Source organism: Sycon ciliatum, chromosome 4 (assembly GCF_964019385.1).
Source record: "Sycon ciliatum chromosome 4, ocSycCili1.1, whole genome shotgun sequence".
Lineage (NCBI taxonomy): Eukaryota > Metazoa > Porifera > Calcarea > Leucosolenida > Sycettidae > Sycon > Sycon ciliatum.
The window spans coordinates 32,912,676-32,931,096 of record NC_088646.1 but is presented as its reverse complement, the minus strand read 5'-3'; the positions used below and the strand labels follow the sequence as shown (position 1 = coordinate 32,931,096).

Below are 18,421 nucleotides of genomic sequence, written 5' to 3'. Positions count from 1 at the left end.
AAACCTCCCTTATGTCTTTTCTCGCGGGCGCGCGCGGCGCACGTCCTAGATCCTCGCGGCCCCGGCCCCGTGCATGCACAGCCGAGTCCTGCAAGCGCATAGTAGTAAAATATCGGTATTTTACTACTACTCCGCATAGTAGTAAAATATCGGTATTTTACTACTCCTTTTCAGTTGATCTGACCACAAACCACTGCAAGTGCAAACCACGCATACAAACGGCCGCTGCACTGGCAAGCCTTCGAAGTTCGATGAAACCTTCGAAGCCGAGGTCAGATAGAAAGCTTGGCTCTATGCAAGAATCGAAGGCCAAAGAGTTGTCGTCGAGCTTTTGAACTCTTGGTTTGGTGTCTGTTGTGCAGATCTGCAGGAACTGATTTGCACGACTCAAGGATTCCTGGCACAGGCACAAGCCATGTCCATCTTGTCTTTTTGAGGTTTTTCCTTCCGCACAATGGAAGGCGAGGTGGATGGCACGGACCTGGATGCCGTCTCGGATTCAGGAAGCACAAATACGTTCCAGGAGCTAGCTAACAGGTCACGCAGCCAATGCGAGGAACATAACCCTGTGAAGAAAGGGACACTGCTGAAGTGGACTAACTACATCCAGGGATGGCAGGAGCGTTATGTTGTGCTCAGCAACGGCACACTGTCATATTACAAGTCCGAGTTCGACACCTCCTTCGGCTGCCGAGGCTCTATGAGTCTGTTGATGGCAAATGTGCAGGTACGTTCTTGTTCACTTCCAAATCATTGTCCCCCCTCCTTGTGATCATGCTGTTTGCTTATAATAATATATCGCGGCTGGCGTGAGTTATTGCAATTAGTTTTTTTTTCGAAAATCCGTACCTACAATTGTGTTAGTGTATTGCGAAATCCCAAGGGGAAAAGTGATGTTTGAAGACAGCTAGAGGTCCTGGAAAACTGCCGATCATCAAGCTGTAGCAGCTACGTATGGGGTTTGCTTCAGGACCGTGCTGTGCGTTGTAAGCAACTTGTTTTCGTGGGGAAAGCACCCGGTTTCTTTCGGGAGTACTCTGCTAATCCTCTCGACCAGCATGAACTCTCTCAACATAACAGACTGTCCAACCGTCCTGCTTTGAGCAGGACTGTCCTGCTTTGGACCAAAACATTCGTATACATTTACATGGGACACGATTGCCTTTGTATACATTGTATATGGGTGGAATGGTGGCATTGTTGGACAGACTGACATAACCAAAAATGTAATGTTGTCTGCGGCTTTGGGACATAGGTCTACGTGTGGAGATGGGCTTTGCAGCTGTCCTCTGTTGACAATGGTTGATGGCCAGTTTGTCAGGCGATTGCCCACTTCCACAACAGTCGTCAAAGTAGTCAGTGTTTGGGACTTGCAATTTCTCCATGGGGATGTCATTTTGTCGAGCTCACCAATCAATCGAGAAGTAATTTCGAGGCGCCTTGCAGCTTCATCTCTCGAAAGTAGTTGGCTGGATACACCCGTTCCCAAAGCACTGCGCAGGTTGGAACCCATTCTTACCGTACAACGTTTTGGCAATATAGCCATCGTCAGGTATGAATGCAACAACAACCTGACGATGGCAATATTGGCGGAACTTCGGTAAGAAATTAAAATTGAGGATATTGGGTCAACGAGGAGGGGCCAGTAAAGTGGCTGATAACCGCCAACCGTTAGGGGCCATCCGTAAATATAGATATTTATTTAGAAAAATATCGATGTACATTTTGCGTGTGTGAGCATGTCCAGAAAAAAGACCAAAAATATCGATACTATGTACCATTTGTATGTGTTCGTTTCTCAGGGAGGGGGGAGGGGGGTTTGAAGAGAAACGACTAGTTTCGTTTCTAAATAAATATCGGTATTTATGGAAGGCCCCTTAGCTGCAATTCATTCGACACTTGTTTGATCTTCATTCTCACGATGGCCCGTGGCCAACAAGAGAAGGTTGACTGATTTATCGCGTGGTCAGTGGCAAGGTTTCCCGGCTTCGTGCATACCTCGATCTCCCGACAAAGTACAGCAGATCAGGGCTGTTTGCTTGAAACCCTACGTGCCCTCGGTATAGGCGATGGTGCACACTCCGTACACAGGGCCATGTGCTAGACATGTTGTTGTGCAGTTGTGGGGCTTGAATGTTGAACATCAAGCTCGAATCCTGGTTGTTTTGTACCATTACTGTACCACCAAGAGCATGCCGCCCTCCAACTGCGACACCTCGCATCACATGCTCCAAGGACGTTTCTTGCTACGTATAACGAAGGCTAACGTGCACACAGTCCTGATATCTGCCATGGTCATTTTGATGCCTCACATACGTTGCGTGAGCGTCTTCCAGGGAGTGCTATTTCTACTAATCCACTGCTTGCTCAGAACGGGCTAGGGGCGTACAGCGTTAACCCGACACCACATGATTTTGAGTTTTGCCGCCAGCATACCCCATAGCAAACACAAGTGTAGAGGTGCACACTCTTGAGCGGTTATGTACTCTTGGCATTGCCATTAGGAGAGCAGCATGTTTTGCTAGGGTTGTCAACAGGCTCAATTTCTCCGTGTGCTTCCGTACATACTCTGGGTCTGATGCATGCCTGTAGACATGGTGTGCCAAGAGTGCATAGAGTTTTGTACTCTTGCTTGCAATACTATCATGGTACAATCAAGAGTACATAACCCCCAAGAGTGTGCAACTCCAGCTATGGGGTCTGCGACGGCAGACCTTCACATCACATGATGAACCCGTACACATTATTTGCACTCTGTGCATGATAGATACAGGGTTGTACGCAGCCCAGCTTTGGGTACAACTCTCTTGTGGTCACTTTGCACTGTTTGCCAGCATAACCTTTTGAACCATGTCACGTGATGTGAAGTTCTGCCGTCGCAGCACAGCATAGAGGTTGTGCAGGCAGTTGCACACTCTTGGGGGTTATGTACTCTTGGTACAATGCTTATGCATATACATAACGGTTACGGGAAAAGTGTGGGTTTGTCTCCTAAATATGGAAATTGTGTGCACACTGGAATGGTACATACTACAAACTACGACTTTTGGGTAATAATTTTATGATACTCATCTGATCTGTTGAAGGTTGATTGTGAGTAGTGTTTGCTGGATTCCAGGAGTGCGTGGATAGACCTTTTGCGCGTTGTACAGATGTACGAAGTTCAGTACTAGGGCGTAGGTGTGTACAGACCCGATTGGGTGTTCATTGTGTGCTATGCATGCGCATTTGACCAATTCTAGCCTCATAATCAATGGCAAACAATCCATTTTCCAGCTTCTTCACTTTGGTTAGAACTAGGGTGCGTTTGGTTGGTACGATCTAGAACAGGATCGAACAGCTGGTGCACATGGAGCAGCCTCATGCCAACCAAACGGTACTCCAGAAACAGAGCACATTTTCGTGGAAAATGTGTGAAACTTGAAAATGTGTATGGGTCACCATGGTCACTTTGTACGGTACAACGAGTCCAACCTAAAAGCGTATGCACGTGATCATTTGGGACCAAAATCGATGTTCCCGCCAGGTTTCACTGTGAAAAAGTGAAACTGCTCGGTCTGCTCCGGCCTCGAGGCCGGAGCAAGCAGAACATGTTCTGGCCGACCCAGAACAGGTGCAGTCCCAACCAAACGCGCTGTTCTGGTGAATCCTGTTCTAGTTCGTACCAACCAAACGCGCCCCTAGTGACTAGCTAGATCTTTGTCAGAAAAGGTTTTCGTTTGAAATGCCTTCAGGGCCCATTTCTTAGTGGAAACAGCAGAAAACACAATAGGGTCCTGCACATTCAACACCCATTAGGTTCTACGGGATTCTACGGGATTTCGTGCATCTGTACAACGCGCAAAAGGCCTTTTGTACCACATACCCATTGAGTATGTGTGTGTGTACGTATGTGGGCGTGTGTGTGTGTGTACATGTGTGTATGGGGGAACATGTATATACAGTTGTGGCATGTGAAATCCGACACTTGCCATAGGGGACAGCGCCATAAATGGACACCAATGATGTAATGCACTGCACCAAATTTGTACTATTAGAGAGGTTCTGCTATACGTGAAACGTAGAGAAATCACGTAGAGAGCAGGTGTCTGGGTTAGAGTCTATGGCTTCGCGTGTTTTGGCTCCAGATTTCTACGCGGAGATGAGGTTCTCTACGTTGTGGCACACGCAGAGAAAATGCGTACGGATTTGCTGGGTATCGATCAACTGCATGCAGAAAACTGCCAAATATGGAAGGGGAAATTCCCAGTACACATTCCACGTGACTTCTCTAGGTGAAACGTAGAGCAGAACAGCATTTCTTTACGTTACGGGAACGCGAAGAAAGTTCGCGTGATTCTTTGCGTCGCGTTCCCAAAACGTAGAGCAAAACCTCCCTATAGAGACGTATGCATCCCAAACAGATCGAAAGGTCACAGCGTAGATACACACAGTTCACAAACATGGTACACATAAGGAGTATTGGTATCCAATCCCCATTCATTTTTGCCAGCACCTTTTGAACCTTGACTGTGATGAGTACCAGTTTTGTCATCAGACAGACAAAGTTGTATGTAGCACATGTACTGTACGTATGCAGGGCTGCAGACTGCATGGTGCAGTCCCTTATGCCAAGTGTCGGATTTCACTTGCCACAACTGTATGTGTGTGTGCACGTGGGTGTGGGTGGGTGTGCCGGGTAGCATACTACAGCTGTATAGGCAAAGTATTTTGTGTTGGGGAAATACCCAAGGCTGGGCTGAACCTGGAAGAGAATTGACAACATCATAGCATGAGAAAAACACACATGTTTAATTGTTTATACCTAATGGGGTAGTTCACTCAATAGAGTGTGCCTACAAGACGTGTTTCATCTTTGGCTATTATGTTAAAATACCTTGCACCGCTATCAATACTATGGTCTGGTCTTTAGTGACATGCTTTTTTCAAGTGTAACTCTGTTTTTTTTTTTGCTTTGATAAACTGTATCGCTGGCCTCAGGCGAAGGTCACTGGCTCGATTCCTGGTCGAACCAGTCATTTTTTTCTTCGGACTTTTCCCTTTCCACCCCCTCAGCTTATGGATATAACAAACTGTGATATTCATTAATTGCTCTATTCTCCCCCCCCCCCCCTCCTCTCTCTCTCTTGTCCTTTATCTTGCCTCCACTCTCAGAAACATGAGTTTGACGCGAATAGATTTGATGTAAGCGTGACTGACTGTATCTATTACCTCCGGTGCAACACGAATGAAGAATGTCAAGACTGGCTGACTGTTCTCCAGCAAGCAAAGGTAGGTTAGCTGAGGCTATGTACTATTTTGGTTTTGTTCAGCATTATTCATTGGGTCACATGCAATATTGCTTGACAAAATGCTCTTCTCCTGTGTGTGTAGGTCTGGCACTAGCACATTGTTGCAGGTGCCAAAATCATCTGCCCTTGCCCTGGCTCTTTTGTTACAGAAGAATGGTTCATCTTCAGAGTGTCTGAAGGTATTTTAGGGTGATACGGTCAGCCGTTTGAAGTACAATTTACTGTTCGGGTTGGGGTGGTTCCCCTGAAGCGTTTCGAAATCTAGAGCCTAAATCAGTGCGTTTTACTGATCTACAGTGTGACTGGGTGAAGAGTGGTGTGATCAGTAGTATTCAGTGCTGTGGTGACCATAGCGTGTCCGGCGCCCCTGAATTATTGCATGGCACCTTCCAACCTCCCCCCCCCCCCGCCCTCCTCTGGAGTTTGTGGCATTGTTTGCTTGCTCATGTCTGTGTGCCTAACGTTTGTGCTTTGTGTGTGTGAATCCAGGAGAAACTTCATCAGGATCATGGCTATGGCAGTGATGTACAAAGTGTCAACAGCCCACTGCCCCTCGGGCGAGGGAATTCCATCATGTCGCTCAATTCAATCATATCAAACTCGTCCTGTGTCACAAAGGTATGTTTGCTTGCATGCACACCGGAGAGAAGGGACTGTTCAAAAGGTTGCTTTAGGCGGTTTGCAATATCTGCAGTAGAATAATTATGTTGAAAGCAGACACCCTATGCACCAGGCATATCTTTCCTGTATTGTGATTGACACATGTCCTGCAGGGCTATTTCATGTGGTGCAGCCAAATTGCGTGCTTGACCAGAAACATTTTTTTGCAACAATTGGGTTGCTCAGCTTTTTTGATGTAAGGCCCAGCCATGGCCGGACCAGCCGGACTGGGTGCTGCGGAATTACAAAATTCGAAAACAGTTACGACCAGCGAGAATTGTCGAAAAATGCAGACACGTCCACCAAGAGAAGTTTTAGCGACGTACTCTGTATACATAGAGCCAAGAGTCCATAAACAAGAGTATGCAATTGTGATCTCTGTTCTATGGGCTAGATGCTCGGCGCGCTGCCTTCATTACATCATTCAGCTGCAATCCGCAACCTCGATCCCGTGGAGAAACCGGGAAATGAGGACGGGATAAATGAGGTCCGACTGCTTCAATGACTTGACTTGATGAGCATAACTGATTCGCTGTTAATACTGCGCGGATCAGCAACTGTTTTATCTTTTGCGTGCACCCTGCAGCCATCTCACACTGCCCGCCTCAAGGAGAAGGTGCTGGAGATGGAAACGTTCCGCGACCTCCTTCAGCACCAGATGGATACGTTACAGACGACGTTCGACGAGTGTCTTGGATGTATGCCACCGAGCAGCCTGGTCAGTACCCCGGAATTTGACAATATGGCCACACTGGACGACGACTATGACAAGGACTCATCGGAGGACTGCTTGGATGATGAGTCGCAAGCCATGATTTCTAAGAAATCGTCTAAAACTTCAGGTGAGCTGCTTGCAGGTTCTGTTATACACTGAGCATAGTAAATGCTACTGTACTCGCTCAATGTGGCTGATGATCCCCCCCCCCCCCCCCCCCCCCGTCCTCAACCGCACTATGCAATGCATCTTATGCATCCGTGCAGCAAGTATGCTGAAGGTTGCAAAGCAGCTCTGACCTAGGCGAGCATGACCCGTGGACAGCGGTCGCGCCTGATCGCTATTGATACAGGAGCCTTCGCCTATGTTATTTACACACTGTAAATACCGTAGAATCCCGCGGATAAGCCCATGGGCTTATCTGTTTCACAAGGACATTTCGGTGGGCTTATACAAGAACATGGGATTATGCGCGGACGTGGGCTTATACGCCGACACCAAGTTGTGCTATTGAAAAGTATCAAGGAAGTGAGAAGTACATTGCAGAAAACCACTGTGCAAACAAAAACAACCGATGATTGTGCTGAAATGTACGAAAAAAACTACTGTGCATTGTATTACGTACATTGTATGGCCAAGAGTCCATAATTTATGGACTCTCGGTATGACCTAAGCCCATGGGCTTGTACGATGAAGCTTTGTGATGTTCGAACAAACCCTGGGCTTATGCGCGGGCATGGGCTTATCCGCGGGATTCTACGGTAGCATAGGTGTATGCAGTGTGATGTACTGATCAGAATGGTGTAACTGTCACATGTACACAAAGTGAAAGTGGTCACCGGGTATACTTAAGATAAGAGGACTCCCTGGCGAAGGTAGCCACTTTATAGGGGATTCACACTCGTGGGGAAACTTGAGGTCACGGGACAAGGTAAAAGTTCAGACCTTCGGTCAATGGAGTGGGACCATTCACACGCGTGGTCAGTTTCCCTTGGCCGCATGTTTGGCCATGAATTTGTGGCGGGGCAATTAAAAAACTATTCATACATGTCACGTGCCTGTTGTCAGGTCGTTGCTAGCATTTGGCCAATCAGAGCAGCACCGTACCAGGGCATTATCAGACGATAATGCCCGGGTACGGCGTACCCATGCCCATTAGGAATGACCCCAGGCGTACTACGTACGCTGGTGCACTGCCAAATATGCACCAAGCCATGCCTTTTGGGCAGTGACCTGGTACATAATTGGCAGTACTCCAGCGCACATAGAACACATGGGACCATTCCTAAGGACACCACACAAAACGAAACTACTAAAGTACTAACGTGCACCGTCCAAAACATTTATATTTTACTAGCAATGTCGACATATGAGAAGTAATTTATAACAACGTGACAATAGCACACAGCATGTCATTACCATGCATTACTAAATTCAAGTCAATTGAGACGAACAAGTCAACAGGTGAACATGCGTCACAAAGTTACCTATCTGGAAGAGATCAGATTGTATCTCGAACTCCTACCGTAAAATATACAGTTACATCTACATTGTACTTCAAATGTACCTAGCTACATGATTGTCCAGTGTACACATGGACCTCAAGTAAACTGAAAGCAATGCGAACAAAATCTCAGATGTATGTGAAAAAGTATCATTGTTCCGAATAAGAACACTTACAATGTACTCTCAAAACTAGTCGAATTACTAGTGCCCCTTGGTCAAGGATGTTTGCGGCCAACGTTAACGCCAAAGCAGCAGCGAATCAGCTAACTTCCGTACCGCCCAATAGGCAACACTAACACCAAAATGCAAAGACATATTCCTGGAACTGCAAGTAAATCTGACACAAAACGTTCTATCATTCCACGGAGAAAGCTCCTTCCGATCTTGTTCGACCCTTCATTCATATGACAGCTGATTGGAACCTTCCTCCTCCCTTGACCATGTTTACCTTATTTGTCTACAACTAGGCACGTGGCATGTATGAACTATAATAAACACATGGTGCGTCGTGCATTATGGCTGATTGTATGCCCTAGTGCGTAGCCCTCGGTCGTGCACCGTAGCCCGCGGGCCTGCGGCCCTTGGGCTACGGTGCACGACCTCGGGCTACGCACTAGGGCATAAATCAGCCATAATGCCCTCCGTACCATGTGTTATTATATGTATAGATTATAGACCGGTTAGGAGGTCTATACAGGATATATAGACCGAGTAAAAGACCGAGGTCCCCCGAGGTCTTTTACGAGGTCTATATATCCTGTATAGACCAACTATGAGGTCTATAATCTATTTATCGTGTTCTCCACGCAATAGTTTCTCTTCATATACGACATATCCTTGTAATTCTATTATTATACTATAGCCTATACCGCATTGTACTGCATTGAAAGTCAAGATCATTGTTTAAACTAGGTTCAGCATCGGTAGCACAGTGGCTGGGTGGTAAGGAAGAGTGACTGAGATTCACAAGGTTGTGGGTTCAAATCCCATCTTGTGTATTTCTGCTTTCTTCAAAAATTTCTTTTTCTAAGTTGGAGAGAAAATTTCTAAGTCCAAGAAGTTCTTAGGAGTCAAATATAAGTAGTCAAATATATCGTGTATTTGACTAAGCAGTCAAATACGCGATATATTTGACCGCTTAGGTATCAGGGAAATTAGTGGGGTCAAATACTAAGAAGGCGATAAACATCTGTATTGCTTTTTTGTGGTACGTTCTGTCCCATGTTTTGAAATTGGCCATGCACGATTTTCCAATGTGCACTGTCTGAAAATGCACGTTGCGATGCACCCGTACAACTACGGGTTCAGAGTTCTCGCCAAATACAAGATCTACATACGCGTGTTGTACGAGGTGATTTGGCTTTTTTTTAAACATTTGGCATTTTTAACAAATGCGTAAAAATTGGTTTTCTTCTGGCTGCTTCTCTGCTCCGGATGGCTGTATCGAAGCATGGGTGGTGGCAAATGAGAGCCAGTATATCGTAGATCAACTTTGACCAGAAAATTTGGTGCATATAATTTTAATTCTCCCTGCCACGTCGGTATAAATAGTGGTGGGTGCTTTGCCATTTTGTGTAAAATGTGTAAAATAAGCCCCTGAATGGACGAGGAGGGCATTGAATTGCTTCCGCAGGGCCTTTGGACGAGGTCAGGCCGTCTTGCCATCACCAAAGACAACAATGAAGAACAGTAGGTTACGGAATACACTCTGTGAGAACGAAAACATGGCTGGGATGCTATGCTACCTATTCAATTCCACCGTATGACACAGCCACTAGTTACAAATTCAAAAACACGGCTTTCGCAGGCTACAATGCGGTTGACAGATTAATTTTCCTCCACTAGCACATCCTTGAAGTGATATCTATCAACTAACTAAGTTACTTCAGAACATTGATGACCGAATATCCCAGTTTGTGATGCCATTTTACAAATTTGTTAAAAATGACACACCAATTATTTGAATCCTGAGAATACTATGAAAGTAGGGCATGATTCAAGACACTTTCCAAAGTGGGATCATTCCCATTTTTTGACACAACAAGCATGAAGGATAGCTCTTCCACTTGCAACAATTCATTTGGACGTAGCTTGCCTAGAAGTGGCTGAAAAACGTCATTTTACAACCATGTTAAAAAAAGCCAAATCACCTCGTATAGCCATGGGATTTTTCCCTTGACAAACGCCCTGAGGCCCACAGCTTTGCCAATTTTTTCCCTCGAGGTTCTTCCTTTCCCCCAGTACCATCGTTTCCATAACAACTTTCCCATAACCGTGGTTTTACCCGTGTGTGTGTGAATCCCCTATAACCAGTTCGCCGAGGAATCGTTTTTGACAGGTCTTACTGTGTATGGGGACAGTAATGTGTACAATCATGCAGATGTATGTGTATGGGGACAGTATGTGTACAATCATGCAGATGTATGTGTATGGAGACATGTACTGGTTTACTTGGTTACTTTCCATTATGCACATCAGCGTCTAAGACTGTTTCTATTGCACGCTCCCCTGTGTGTGAGTGTGTGTGTGTGTGTGTGTGTGCGCGTGTGTGTGTGTGTGTGTGTGTGTGACTGTCAGACAGTATACCGGTATACGTGTAACAGTGGTGTCAACGTGCCATGCATGTATCCCATGTGTAAATCTTTGCACCCTTAATTAAATAGCCGCATTGCTCTTGTTTTGTTTTGTTTTGATATTGTTTCAGTATCGGCAAAGAAACAGCCACTGAGACGCCTCTCGTCGGTATCATCTAGTAGTCGCCACCAACAAGCTGCACATAATCAACAGCAGCCCTGCAGTAACTTTGACCATCGCTGCTGCGAGGTCGTGCGCAGCCTGACGCAGCACAGCTCGGACGTGCGCTCGGAGCTGATCACGTTCCGCGCGACCATGGCGGGCGTGTTGTCGACGTTGACACAGTGCAGTGACATGTTCCAGCGCAAGGACGACCGCTTCCAGCGCATGCTGGACCACGAGCGCGATCGGCGGAAGCGACTCGAGTGCGCCCTCAGCGACTGCCAGGACAAGCTCCGCGACGCGCAAGACCGCTGGCACAAGGAATCGCTCAAGGCTGGTCCTGACTTCCAGGAGGGGCCTCACTGTCTGATCCGAGAGGAGGAGTTCCTGGATGCCTTCGAAGGCGAGCTCGACAGAATGGAGCAGGAGGAGCATGATCGTGTAAGTATATTAGCCGGTAACATAGGCGCCCCGGTATCACTGCAATGCAGACTATAGTAGGGCGGTACATACCGTCTATATAGTCAACCAGTTTGAAGTTTGAATTACATGTATACAAAGTCAGAAGATATGGCTGGCAGTGGCGCCTGCGAAGAAAACACATTGGCTGTGTTGTCCGGCCAGACCAAGCATGTAGCACAGATTGTCCACTGGGCCCTGACGATAAGAGGCAATAACCTGGGTACGGGTCCATTGTCCGTTTTAACTCATCATTTCTGTGATGTCTTTGTAAAGTGCTGGCTATGTCAGGTGGGCATCAGGGAGTCGTAGCATCTTTTGTAGGGAGACGACATAAGATCATAGTTCCCAAAATGATGTGCGTTTCAACCCCGGATTTGGAAGATTCGCATGATCTATGGCCTATGCAACTCATGATGGCAACCGCAGACTTGACCCGCTTACCTTAAGCACGGCCCAGGCACGTGATCCCACGTGCGAACGTGTCTACGTCGGCCCTGCCCCAAAGGCAACTGTGATAGGCAGCCCGGGGTCGACCCCCCCCCCCCTCCCCCCCCCCCCCCTGTGAGTTGGCATTTCAGTCGCCCAAGATGCTATGACTCCCGGGGGTGGGCACTGGCCAATACCATCATCTGTCTGCTACATTTTTCCCCATCACTTCTGTGTACCGCTATCCATAATGGCTAACGGCAGCCTGTTGTTTTTCTTGTCGTGTTGATTGCTACTGGCACAGGTGCACTCTGCCAATACAAAGTCTTTGTCAGATGACAGCAGCAATTCCAAGCTACACGAGTACCATGACATGCTCGAAGAAAAGCTGGAAGAGAATATCCGCTATTGCTACGAAGAAGTGACAAATGTTTGGTCGGTTGCGTTTGAAGACGGTGACCTAAAGGTAAGCCTTCCTTTCTTCTTCATACTTGGAGTATGTGAAGCCAGTGGGTTGGAGTATGTGAAGCCAGTGGTGTATCAAACTCTTCCTGGTCTTATTTGTGCCATGCTTGGCTGCCCTTTGGTCTGAATCCTTGCAAAGCAAAGCAATTGTTGGTGGTAGTAGTATCTGCTGACAGAGTTGATGCCTGTGGCATCTTAGCACTGTGTGCTGTCTTTGTGTTCAGATGCAATTCTATAATCTTGGCAGCTGATGAAATTTCTATGTACACTCCTTTGACACGGCGAGAGTAATCGGATGAAATCAATTCGTTGATTATCTGCTAGTACGTGCACCTTTCTCACCGCTTTCAAATCTGCAGCTGACCGCCTTGAGGTCAGCATGACAAACTCTTTGTACGGTGTGTGATGATGTTTCCGTGTGTGTTCATTTCACGCTGCACCTGCAGGTGTATCGTCGCGACATGGAAGAGGGCGGTGTGGTGGTGGACCCGTTCAAGGCTTACCACACGGTACCCGGCATAACTGCCTACGAGCTGTGCACCGCATTCTTCGATGACCAGTGTCGTATGGATTGGGAAAGTAGGTGCCTGCTCGAACCATATTGTTTGTTTCCTTTATTTTAGTACAGTAGTGCAATGCTCCTGGCATGAGTAATTTACGACTTTTGTACGGGGTTTGTCTACCACAGGTCCAGGATACGTCTGATACTGCGTTTTCAATACCGTAATTCCGCGCATATAAGCTCACGGGCCTGTATTCGGATATACGCCCACTATACGCCCACCTCCGTTTATAAGCCCATGTGCTACTTTAAAGATGACTTCATCTTGAAATTCTGTTGGGACGGCACCCATAGCGGAGTGACCCAAATTTGCGAAGAATCTGCTTCTGCTTACCTCGTTGTACCCAGTCTTATGACCTTCAAATACACACAGTGATTGAGAGCAGTGTTGGCATGCTCTTGTTGTAGTAGATGATTGGGAATTGATGGTGGCCAGCCGTGTACAGTACATATCTGTATAATAACTTTGACTTGATGGGCTTCAAGAACGCGATGTGTACTATCATATCTTGTTGTAGTCAGTTGATGCTACAGTTGTGGCAAGTGAAATAAATTCGACACTTCCCATAGGGGACAACGCCACAAATGGACACCAATGACGTAATGCACTGCACCTAATTTGTACTATAGAGCCGTGTGCATCTCAAACAGATTGAAAGGTCACAGCGTAGATACACACAGTTCACAAATATGGTACACATAAGGAGTATTGGTATCCAATCCCCATTCGTTTTTGCCAGCACCTTTTGAACCTTGACTGTGATGAGTACGAGTTTTGTCATCAGACAGATAAAGTTGTATGTAACACATGTACTGTACGTATGCAGGGCTGCAGACTGCATGGTGCAGTCCCTTATGCCAAGTGTCGGATTTCACTTGCCACAACTGTAGTTTGGTCTGTTCAATGCTGGCATAATCTTTAGCAAATCCGCTTTGTACAGGCGTGGAAACTTCAAACGTTGTCTGATCTCATTTCTTTGTCACTGTTGTCTTCCAACAGCAACCATCGAATCTCTGGATGTGATTGATCGCTATGGGGACAACACGGTTGTGGTCCACCAGCTACTAAAGCGAGTCTGGCCATCTTCGCAGAGAGAGATCGTCTTCCTCTCGGCCATGCGCGAACTACCGCCTCGTGGTCCTGACGAGAGGGGATTTGGCTACGTGGTGTGCAATATTTCCGTTGACCATCCGTCTGCGCCGGTGAGTGATCGTGAGATTCCAAAACACTGCATTACAACCAGTGCTTGCGGCTGCAGACGCTGATGTTCATGCCAAGGCTGGACTGCTATGCAAGCTGTGTTTTTTTATGAAGCCATGTATCAAAAACACAACTGCATGCTTCGGGTGTCAGCTCGTTCCACAAATTCTCGTGGTTTTAGTTGAACCTTGCTACTTCTCGTAGATGAGTCTTGCTTCTTTTTCAGATTTGACGGTGCGTATATGAAAACCGAAATGTGTACATGTGTGCATCCCGGGTGGGTAGCTGTCATGGCCAAGTTTCTAAGCTGCTTCAATGGTGTGATGAGGCACGTATAGGAGAGATTCAAGCACGACTGCACTAGTTGTATGTATCATTCCACGTGTACGTGTCTGCATCAGATATGATGCGCTCCAGGAATTTTCCAATAAGAACTAAAAGAAGAGAGCCTGATATCATTGAGCAGCCAAAGCAAATGATTGTTGTGTAAATTGTTGTTATATTAGACGCTGAAAGACTCTCCCCTGATATTCTATGTATGTTTCTCTCTCTCTCTCTCTCTCTCTCTCTCTCTCCACCGCCAGGCAAGCGGCAAGCACGTCCGTGCTCAAATCAATGTTGCCATGGTGGCGCACACGTTTGTCTCGGGTGTGGAGGAAGGCCAGCCGATTGACCGCAGTAACCTGACCTGCAAGATCACATACTCTGCAAATGGTAAGGAGTTCATATGTACGCGCACGCAACAACAATAGCAAAATAATCTCATATTTTTGGCCGAGTCATAAGGCTTGGTCATCCATCACAGGTTGCCTTTGGGCCCTAATTCTTGTTTTGCAGGACTTCTTGTCAATTATTTCTCCTCAAGTGAAGCAGAATCACGCTCACAATACCAACTTGTCATATCGACCAAAAAAGTAGCCGGAGACGTTCCATTTTAATAATAGCCACCGGAAAAGATAAGTAGTTTGTCTGTCTATCTCTTCTACCATCCCTAACTACAGCAAATGACGTGAAATCTTAGCTTGTTAAAATTCAACTCAGTCTTGTGAGCCAATCGGTGAGTTATGGGAAGCATAGTGTTCGAATGCAAAACATTGCAAAGTTGCAGTTGCGCACATCGTGATGAGTCGGCGCACGACACCGTCGCCAGTTCACACTCGAAATGCGACCGTTTTGTACGCTTGCGTCCCCGCGAATGGTATGCACATGTGAACAGCTTCAACTCTTCTGTTGCGTGCCTCATGACTTGCGCCGATCGACCTTGAACATCGCAACAACTGCTGTGTGTTGTGCTGTACGAATCGTACACGATTTTACAGCTTGCTGCAGCCTTCCCAACAGGCTCGAATGTCCTTGCTTCTCGATCTGTACGGCTGCGTTCCCGTTCTTTTCCTGGCGTTTACACTTGTCGTTCCGTCGGTTCTCGTCGCTCATGACGCCGCGTCCCTTCGTGCCCTATCGAATGTGAACTAGGCTTGATGAAGTTTCCCTGATATTCTTTCAGCCAACCCATATTTGCCTTGTTCTACCTTTCCTCCTCTCACCCTGCAGTAAACCCGGGTGGCTGGGCACCGCCGTCCGTTGTCCGTGCGATATCAAAGCGCGAGTACCCAAAGTTCCTGCGTCGTTTCTCCTCGTACGCAGCGACACGTGTTGAGAATGAGCCAATACAGTTTCAGTCCTCGTCACAGGTTAGCACTCCCGGCTTGGACGAAGATGTGATATCGACCACCAGTGTCGAATAGAGAACACCCTTGTGCTATGCTGTCGTTATCGTTTCTCGTTCTCTTGTCGGTATTCGGGTCTGCGTTGTTGGTGTTTTTGTTGTTGTGTCTGCCAAGTGGTGTGAGCAAAAGAGTCTTGGTATTTTATTCTCCTATATTCATATTTTGATCATTCTTACTAATTTATTCCACCGAGTTGTATAAATTCTCACTTTTGTAGCTTTTATATGGGATTCCTGTACGTAATGTTGCTCTACAGTGGCGTAGAACTTTAGCCTGTCATTGTCATGCATCGTTGTTGTTGTCATCGTTGTCTTTCCCTGGTTTCTCTTGTCATGTGTGTAGCTAATATCTGTCCGGTTGCACTGGCGCCCGATGTGCACATGCCATACATGCACCGGGTCCCCGGCGCCACTGTTCCCCCTCTGTCGCACTTGTCCTCGCCTCCCGAACACCCCCTACTCCTGTTCGCTGTGCTGTGTTGTTGCCGTCGTTGCTGCCGTGCGGCTCGGCGTAGCTGCACTGCGCGCTGCTCTCCTCTTTGTCTGCCCGGTTTGTCGTTCGTATACGATTTTTAGCATGCCGTTTTGACTAGCAAATCCTGTCTGTGCACAGGCAACTGGCATGGACTTCACGGCTGTCGTTGCACGAAGTTACTTTCCGCCCCTAAAGATCATCATCCTGCTGCCTTTCTAGTTTCTTTACTTCCTTGAACTGTGCTCTCCCTTCCCCCTCCTCTTGCAGCGATAGACTAGCTTGCTGCGCCTGCTCATAGTTGTGGTGAGGTGCTCTTGTTTGTTGCTGTTGTATCCTGATTCCTGGTCTGGCTACATGCCGCCATGCTCATGCCCCCGTGGCCTGGCATGGCTTTCTCAACTTTGCCCTAAACGAAGCGATTATGCTCTTGAGAAAGTCTTGGCTGTTTCGTGCCTGCGCTCGGTTGCTCGTGTGTGTGTGTCTATGTGGGTGTGCCTCTGTGTATGTGCATGCGCTCAAGTGATGTATGAATTCCACGGATTGCAGAATTGCCGCAGAATCCAGCAGTAGGGACGTTTAGCAATGCGAAAATTCGAACTTTTGGTGGTGGCGATATTTCGCGAAAATCTATTTCGAAAAAGAAAACTTGCGAGGTTTAGCAATGCGAAACGACTTTTTCTCGAAGCTATTTTGAATCTTATAGTACCGTACCGTATATGCAGCTCAGTCTCAAGCAGGAGGCTATAAAATTACTACTCCCTGTAGTGAAATGCGTACCGAGAAAAGAGAAAGTTACTTTCGCAAATCACTGCAACTTCGCGTCCAAGTTTTCGAAGTTTCGACCTTTGTTTCTGTACTCATTCCCAGACTCGAATTTTCTTTCGAACTTTCGCGTTGCTAAACATCCTTATTAGAGAGGTTCCGCACTACGTAAAGTTGAGCAACTTTACGTTAGTGGGCGGGAAAAACCCGTGAATTCGCGAGTTTGCACTCCACTTACGGAAAGTTGTCTACGTAGAGTACGTAGATAGTGCTCTGATAACGTAGCTGGTCCGTAAGTGGATTGGGGTACAAATTTATGACTCTCTCCCCAGGTCGATCTGGTCGTACACTGCCATGTTCGGAGTTGCCAAGGGCAGCTACGTGATTTGAAAACTCCGTATGGCGGAACCCAGATCGGCATGCAGTTTACGTAAGACTTTCCGTAGATCGACTACGGTTTTTACTAACGTAATTACGTTATGCGGAACCTCTCTATTGTCCGCAAAATCCAGCAGAATATTTCAGCAAAGGACGAGAAACATCCTTTTTTGCAAATTTGTGATGTGTGCTCCCCAGCCAAACCAACCTGATCATGACGTTCAAAGTTGAATTCTAGTTCTCTTTCTTTTACCCAGGACTTCAGACATCTTTAGTTTAGAATTTATAACGACGACAAATGTTGAAGTAGTTGTGGAGATTCCTACTTTGGTATGCTAATTTTCTCGTGGAGTTGCCTCAGAATATAGAAAAATTGCAGAATTTCTGATATTTCACAGCGGAACCCCGGGACAGATGTACCGTTATCACGTTAACGATAATTCCCGGGCTCTTGATAGTGGTCTATTCACATCCTGCCAATATTTCAGGACCGACTAGGCTGCGACCCAATCTATCCTCACAGGATATGAAGGCGACTCCGTGGATGCTCAATTGTTTTAGGGAATTTTTGGCTTTCATCCGCGTTTTCAGAAACATAAATTCCCACGAGTACATAAGCGGCAAAGTTGTATATGTGCATGAGAATGTACAAGTATTCCGCACCAATGACAACTGATAATCCTTGCACAATGGCCATGTGATGACAGTTTTGACCGCAGTAATTAAAAAAAAAAAAAAATTCGAGGAATTCGCCGGAGACAAATTCTGCGGGGATAGCCCAATATACAATGTAGGTTTCCTGTTTCATTGCGTCTCTGTCTGCTGACCAATGCACTGCCTTGTACTGCCTTGTACTGTACTGCTTGTAGTCCTACCAAGAGTACATAAACCAGAGTGTGCAACTCGCTGATGGTTCCTGTGGGAGCGTAATTCGTGCAGTACGTCATTTCCGACGGCATGGTAAGCCACAGATATCTAGATACGGTGAAAAGTTGCGTAACCAGTCACGGTGGTGCAGGTCACTGAGTTTGTCCTGATGTCGGTTTTTTGATACGG

At 46.7% G+C, this 18,421-nt stretch overlaps 1 protein-coding gene across 1 annotated transcript; it reads left to right on the top strand.

The window, feature by feature from the left end:
- The first annotated feature begins 265 nt into the window (after window positions 1-265).
- LOC135815738 (ceramide transfer protein-like) lies at window positions 266-16,676 on the top strand. Its single transcript, XM_065329074.1, has 10 exons — window positions 266-727; window positions 5,155-5,271; window positions 5,781-5,909; window positions 6,538-6,793; window positions 10,877-11,349; window positions 12,101-12,262; window positions 12,708-12,840; window positions 13,824-14,026; window positions 14,609-14,738; window positions 15,576-16,676. The coding sequence occupies exons 1-10, from the start codon at window positions 455-457 to the stop codon at window positions 15,767-15,769; spliced, it is 2,070 nt and encodes a 689-aa protein (XP_065185146.1). The 5' UTR covers window positions 266-454; the 3' UTR covers window positions 15,770-16,676.
- The last annotated feature ends 1,745 nt before the right edge of the window (window positions 16,677-18,421 follow it).